This window comes from Scomber japonicus, chromosome 2 (genome assembly GCF_027409825.1).
Source record: "Scomber japonicus isolate fScoJap1 chromosome 2, fScoJap1.pri, whole genome shotgun sequence".
In the NCBI taxonomy this organism is placed as follows: Eukaryota; Metazoa; Chordata; class Actinopteri; order Scombriformes; family Scombridae; genus Scomber; species Scomber japonicus.
The window spans coordinates 32466395-32474376 of NC_070579.1; the positions used below are offsets into that span (position 1 = coordinate 32466395).

The following is a 7982-nucleotide window of genomic DNA, read 5'->3' on the forward strand; positions in this document are numbered from 1 at the left end:
TGGTAATTGCCAATTATACTTCTATTGTGGTGTTTGATGTGAAAATGATTATTTTTTACCATTAACATATTAAGGATTAAATTGAAGTACCACCTTAAATATCTAAGCTATTGTGGGGAGTGTTGCAATTTTTCTTTTAGACAAAGGGAGGGTAATTTTTTCTCATAATTTTTGTCAGTCCCTAAATGTGTCCTTCTCTTTTCTCAGTCACCATGTCTGCTGGAGGAGAGAAGTCCAAGTCTGCTTCCCAGACCGACGGGAAGGCCGCTCAGAACAAGATGTCTGAGATGGGCATGATGTCTTACAAGGTAGTACACACACATGCAATATATGATCAAACATCTAAAAATAAATTGCACAATCTTTTGTTCACATGGTGTGGAGCAGCTGGCCTAACACTTTAGCCTCTGGGCGGATGTCTATTATCACAACCTGCTAGTTCCTATAGCTCTGTGAGGGGGCGGCTGACAGCTACAACTGCCAGAAAAATACCATGCAAGGCCTCTATGTGTTAAGTCAACTGTGGTTGTCAAAACAACACACTTTTGCTTCACCTCGTACTCGCCTTTCTCCTCTATCACACTCCTTCCTTCCTACGTCTACTCTCCTTAGTTGTTGATGTTGACTTTCTCGCCCATGTTCTCATTTTTATTTTTCTACTCCTCTCAACCATCCAGATGTGTGTGTACGACCAGGAGAACTTCCAGGGCCGTTGTATCGAGATCACCAACGAGTGTATGAATGTGTGCGACATGGGAATGGACAGAGTGCGCTCCCTGCGTGTTGACTGTGGACCGTAAGTTGCCTGTACCTTTACAGCCACACACCCACCCACACATGCAAGAAACACACTGTACACAGCACCCACACTCGTCCGAGTGAGCACATATTAGGTGATTTCAGTTGTACCTTCCCATTATCTGAAATATTACACTATGCGTTTTAGGCTTTCGGCTAATGCTTTTATCCCGAGTGATTTTCAGAGAGTGCAGTAGTGGAGTGAACTCAAATACCTAAATTACACACATAACAAAGCAACACATAGCAGGGACTGTGACTAGAGCAGTGCAGCAATTTTAATGTGTTGTCCATTAAAATGAAAAGAATATAAGCACTAATGGGATACAGAGAACATTTATGCCAAATTAATCAACCACCTTCACTCCTCTTCCTTCCATGTGACCTTTTCTTATCTTCTCAGCTTCGTGGGCTATGAGCAGATGAACTTCTGTGGTGAGATGTTCATCCTGGAGAAGGGCGAGTACCCCCGTTGGGACTCCTGGAGCAACAGCCAGAGGAATGATTACCTGCTGTCCTTCAGGCCTGTCCGCATGGTAAAGCCTTCTTTCTGTTTGACCTTCCTGAGAATGAAATGCTCTCCTGGCTTTAACGCCCATTTTCTATACTCTTGACGGTAGTTTGCTTTACTTTTCTTAATCTCTGTCTGTATCGGCCCATTTTCCAACTACTCTCCCCCTTTTTTTTCTATCTCCATCATCTTCCAGGACCCCGAGAAGCACAAGATCTGCCTGTATGAGGTCGGAGAGTTCAAGGGTCGTAAGATGGAGATCATGGATGATGATGTTCCTAGCCTGTTCTCTTATGGCTTCACCGACAGAGTTGGCAGCATCATGGTTAGCTGTGGAACGTGAGTATTGTGGCAACGTGTTACAAGTTGATTTTAAATGTATCATTTGGCATTATGGTAAATACCTTATTCACTTTCTTGCCAAGAGTTGGACAAGAAAATTAATACCACTCACATCTCTGTCTGACAAATGGGAAGCAACCATCAGCAGTCTGTTAGCTTAGGTTAGCTTAGCATAAAAACAAGGAGAAACAGCTAACCAGACTCATTCCAAACGCAACTAATTTTCTACCAAAACTTCTAAAGCTCATAATATCTCTCTATATATATATATATATAACCAGCTGCTACTGGCTGTATGGTAAATATAAAAGCACAGACAGAACAGCTGTATCCATTTTTTCAAAAAAGAGAATAATAAAACTATCTCCCAGAATGTCGAAACATTTCTTCAAACACCAAGAAGACCTGCCTCTGTTCTTTATGTTTGGCTGTAGAGTTGAAAGTCAGCTATTGCAAGTTTTTCTCTAATTGCAACTTCAGATTGTTAAGGCATACATTTTTTAAGAGTCGGCTACAGACACTACACCCTGTTTTTGCAACAACTGCGTCAGACCATTCGTGACGTGACTGTCAAACTGAGAGAAACAGCAGCATAATCATCCACTATCTGAGTGCTCTAAGTGTCGGCCTAGGAGTAAGCTCAGGAATAGAGGCTTTTTCATTAGCAGCTAGCCGAGGGTGTCATGAACGTCAGCAGCTCAGTGCATTTCTGCCCTTATGGGTGTGGTAGCAGACATGGTTCCTTATCTGCTGTGATTACTTCATTTGTAGCACTGCAGGCTACCTGAAACAAACAGCTGGAAGGCACATTGCTCATCAGTAGCAGGACTAGCAGATCAATATCATTATTTGTTAAAATATGTCTATCCTCCTTGATTTCTTCACATCTGTCTTTCTAGCATTGTTCTCTCACATTTTGCTTGTTTGTTACACATCTGTCAGCCTTGCGTTTTTTGTTTGTGAATCAATTTTCCTGTCATTTTCTCAGTTCAATTATGAACTCTTTTCCTCTTCAAATTCTACAATGTGATTCTTGTGAAAATGTAAATTAAATTTCTTTCCCCTCTTCCCCTGTTTCTCTGCAGTTGGGTGGGTTACCAGTTCCCCGGATATCGTGGTAGCCAGTACCTGCTGGAGAAGGGTGACTACAGGCATTTCAACGAGTTTGGCGCCCGTTGCCCTCAGATGCAGTCCATCAGGCGTATCCGTGACATGCAGTGGCACCCTCATGGCTGCTACACCACGTCCTCCAAGTGAAACCCAGCGAGGGCGAGGAAGAGAGGGATCGGAGGAGAAATGGGGATTGAGGGAGGGCACAGAGATGGAAGCGGAGGAGGGAGGACGAAGAAGGAGAGGAGAAGGGAGAGGGTGTAATCATTTCTCTTCTGTCCCAAAATCAATCGGCGGTTTGAGTGCAGGGAAGACACTAGGTTGTTATTTTTAGCTGTTGGAACATTGTAATCTAGTGACCAATGAAAAGTTATTCAAAAGCGAAGAGCAGATAATTACATGGACCGTCGAGACCGATTCTTATAATAAACACTCTCCATTTTTGTTCTCCCTCACACCGTCTCTGTCAGCTCCCTGCTTCCCACTTTCCTCCCTCCTCCCCTCCCTCCCTCTCTCCCCCTCACACACTTCTATTCCACATCCCACCTAAGTCAGCCCTCACGCAACTCGTTATCGCCTGACTGAAGGGGCTACCATTGTGGATTCGTGTGTGTTTGTGTGGTGGGGATCGGAAGCAGAAGAGAGCCCCGAAAAGAAAGCGGTGGCAAAATGTCTGCGCTCAGATCCTGAAGCCACATCAAAACCCTGAAACCCAATAAAGCATCTTAAATCCTACTCACTTGAAATTGTGTCTTATTTAACATATATGGTAGTGATATGGTAGTGATATATGTGTACTAAAACCATGGACAGATTATGATAATAGGCACGGTGCTAGTTGCTTTACACCTTTTTCTGTAATATTTTCCATGTTAAGCTTTACATTCATGCAGTTGGTTGAACACAGATCCTGAACTTTAATGTTTTGTTCATGCTGGAGATAAGAAGAGGCTCTCTAAATCTTTCCCAAATCTCCCAATTATTACGTAGCTGAAATATGTAGGAGAAAATCAACAAGAAATAACAGCAAGACTTTGGTATGAACCAAATAATTGGACAAATTAAAAATTTGACCTGATGATGGCACTAGACGAAAAGTTAACAGATCTCCAGATGTATTTGAATTTTATCCTGAGAGTTACATGAAAGTGTGTGCCAAATTTTATGGCAAAAAGTTGAGATATTTCAATCTAGAAATAAAGAGGGTGACATCCCTGGAGCCTCTAATAGATTATGCTTGGTATCAGTAGATATTACATGGTCAAAAATATAATCAGGATATCTCTATGTTTGACCGAGCCCTTGGACTTTGCAATTAGAAAAGGTTAATAGTGGTCATTTCAATCTCTTCGACCCCTGAGCCTTTGCCCCGAAAGGCTCACTCAGTGATCCAACAGCATCCAAGTGAGCAGCAAGGAGTTCATTATTTTTTACACTGTAGCTCTAATTCATGTTGTATTATTCAGGAAAATGAGTAGGTGTACCCTGACTCGCTGCCAGAACAGAAAACATGTTGCTTGGACTTCATCTTTTTCTTTAAAGCACAAGAATTTCTGTTGACTTACTTTATGTGCTTGAAATAATTCTAAGTATCGACCAGCTCACTAGATTTATTATTGTTAGAACACATCTCGAGGTGATTTGTGACTTCTATCTCCAGTCCGCTCAAAAGTATAATCACGCAAAATAATTCATGCTGCAGAAACACAGGTTTGGTTTGTAATGATGGAGAACAACTTGAATCCACATTGTTGATTTGTGAGAGAAGAAAGCACTCCAATCTCATCCACCTTCCATCTAAAATAGCACATTACTCTATGTTTTGAGGCTTTCTCTGGAGAATGATTTCTTGCATTATTTATCTTTCTCAGCAAGGAGAGAATACTCACGGCCAGTGTGGTCTGCAAACGTCAGTGTCTAAATGGATTTGACCACATTTCAGCATTCACACTTTCTTTTTATATATAATACAATCAGTTATGCAATGCTTTCTCCTTCCCCTGTGCACCACAATGACAAACTACATCATTCATAATGTAATCTGCATAGACTCTTGATGCCATGCGGTTTATCCATAGCGCGTGATGTCAGTGATGATTTTATAGAACAGTTTGAGGCTTCAAATCGTGAAAATACAATGACGCAACTTCCAGTAAACTGCACTGGAGTATATTTCGGTCATCATTGGTGCAGGAAGAATGGTAATAATACAGTACATTAATATCACCATGTTGTTTCCTTTGTCCTCTCCAACCTGAACACCAATTCATATGCTTTCTGTTCATATATAGCAAAAGATCACTATTGTCATCAATAACAACAGTACTCACTCCGATAATGAAATATCTAACCTAACACAATAATGTGCTGTAGCGTAGGGGATGGAAATGGTTACATAAAGTGCGGTGTGTTGGGTGCTAGACAGGACAATATTAAAAAACTCTATACCCTGCTGCAAAAATATAAACATATGAGAAAAAAAGAACACCATTCCCCAAATCATCTTGGGGCAGAAAGAGCAGTATGGCCCTTTACAGCCCAGAAGTAAAGGGGAGGGAGAGGAGATAAATTAGGCACACCTGTGAGCTGGGGGAAGGGAACACCTGACAAAGGCAACATGAAGGAGAGCTGAGAGGAGTGAGAGTGAGCAGGAGGATTAGACACTAAACTTCCAGTTTTAGATAACCTGTCTGACCTCTTCAAGAAAACATAGTGCAGAAAGAGAGTGGCAGTGGTTGACTTATGCATTTCACAAAACCGCTAAACTTCTCAGAGCACTCTGTTGGGACAGAGTATAGACTTAAGATGTGTACTTAGAGGAATAAACTTATCCAATAACCCCTTTTACAGAACTGACACACATTCAGAAACAGTGGAAATATTTCCTGGATAACCCTGAACAATCCTGGGCTGAGGAACTGATGGACTGATCCCTGGAGTGTGTTTTAAGAGGAAAGTTTGCAAGGAAACTGCTGCCTGCCTCTGGGTACAATCTCAAAAAAGAGAAGTCTTCCTGCTTGTAGCCCTCCAGGCTTGTCCTACTACTCTTCCCTTTAAGCCTCAACCCCCTCCAACCAAACTGAACCTATTCAACTTCCTGTCCTTGTCACTCACATTGCTCTCTCTATCTCAGACAAAACAAACCGAACACTTAAATGCCCTTAGGTTATGTTATATGCTTTGAGGAGATATGGGAAATAGTTTTCTTTCATCAGAAGTCCCAACGGAGGGCTCTGAGAAGTTTGGCGCTTTTGTAAAATTCATAAATCATCCTTTAATGATACAACACACAATGAAGCCTGTACAATTTAATGCAGTTAAAAACTACCTTACTGTAGCCGTTAGTGTTCAGAAGTTGATTTTCTGTCAGAGGAAAATCACGGATAAGGGACAAAATAGTGTGAACACTGTCAGAAATGAGCCTCAGATGGGTGAATTTTAGCTGTAGATATGTTTTATCTGGTTCCAGAGTTCTGTTTTGAACCTGCCTCCTGCATCAACCTGTTAGCATGTTCATGATTACTGCTTGAGTATCAGTCAAAATTGGAGCAGGTCTTGTTGGAAAAAATAAAACTTTACTGACAGAATCATAAGATGAGCAAGCTGAGTTATGCTCTAACATAAGTAGTATGAAGCGTTTAAAGCTCTTCTTAATGGCTATACTTAAAGGCACAGTGGGGAGATTTGACATGATACCCTGCGTTGTTAAATAAGAGTAACAACGCACATTTTCAGACCGTCTCTCCTGGAGGGCATTAAACTTGTTGTTCACATGAAAAGAGAAAAGTTTCTCTCACCTCGGAACAGCTGACCAATCATGCATGAAGTGGATGGGACAATTTTTTTAATTAAATTTTGAATAGTTGCTGAAACATTTAACTCAATACTGCAAAAGTCAGCCTCATGGTGGCGCTAGAGAAACATTCAGTAGATCACCAAAATAAGTAAGATATATTTACAAGGGAACATGAACATTTATACAAGGTAGGTGAACACTTTGACCTGCTGGTGGCATTAGTTGAAAAGTCAGGGGGTCTCTTAAATCATCCGAATTCATCCTTTGGGTAACATGAGTGTTGTTATAAAATGTCATGGCAATCCATCCAAGAATTTGTTAGGTAATATATTTGAGTCTGGACCAAAGTATTGGACCAACTGACCAACGAACTGAGTGCCAAGTTGCTAGTGTGGCTAAAAATCTGCTTCATTAATAGGAAATCAAAAGACAGGAAGCTGACTAAGACTCTAATATAAGGGAATATTGCAGTCTAAGAAATATTCAAACACCAAGTTTAAAATTCTGCCTGTGCCTCTTATAGCAAGCTGAAGTTTACAGTTCATAGAATCCAGTAAATTATTAACAGATTTGGAATTTTAAATGAACTCACTTTCTGATTCTGTGTCAGTGTTAGAAGAGGAGCAGTGTTTTGCCCTTGTTACGATGACAAAGAGAATTTGATACAGTTCTAATTATTGCTGGCTGGCTTCTTTTCCACAGCAGAGACTGATGAGGCTCACGGGTACTGCAGAATTTAAAGTCACTGAGTAAAAAAAAAAAAGAAAAGTGATTGACCATTTAGAGTCATTAAATGATCTCATGCTGCTCTGCCATGTGAAGGGGTGTTGATTTTCTATTTGTTCTTAAATGTGGCTCCACCCTGTTTGCTAGCCTCCTGGAGCAGATCATTGATTGGTCTGTCATTCAATCACGAGAGCAAATTGAAACTCTCAGTAATAACATGAATGAAAACTGCACAATGAATGAAGACTCCACAGATAGAGTGGATACGGCTGCAGCCCACAGACGTCACCAGACTAACATGTGGGTGGAGGGAGTAACAGAAATAGCAAAGCCAATAGAAAGAGGAGGCTCATCTGGGGAAAAAGAACATTTTGCCATACTTAAAGCAACATCCTGGAGCTTATTTGCATTTACCTTATGTTTACTCTTTGTGTTTAATTTATTTTTTGTGCCTCATTATAGCTCCATAGAAATGATTTGTGTGATGTCACCTCATTTTTCTTTGACAGCTGGACAGGTATGAATAATGTAGACTCAAATCCAAGCTAATTTAGTTCTTGAAACAGTGTTAGAAGGTTTTGAAAGTTTATTTTAATATGTGACGATGCATCATTTCAACACTTTTCCCATAATTATTTCATCCCTCTCTCCTTAAACACTTTGGTCTCTGCTTTTGAAAGTGCAGTTAAAAACCCCTGC

At 40.7% G+C, this 7982-nt stretch overlaps 1 protein-coding gene across 1 annotated transcript; it reads left to right on the forward strand.

Annotated features, from left to right (window-relative positions):
* Nucleotides 1-212: 212 nt before the first annotated feature.
* On the forward strand, nt 213-2908 carry crybb1l2 (crystallin, beta B1, like 2). Its single transcript, XM_053334822.1, has 5 exons — nt 213-308; nt 678-796; nt 1202-1334; nt 1506-1648; nt 2737-2908. Exons 1-5 carry the CDS (start codon nt 213-215, stop codon nt 2906-2908), a joined length of 663 nt encoding a protein of 220 aa, XP_053190797.1.
* Nucleotides 2909-7982: the final 5074 nt, after the last annotated feature.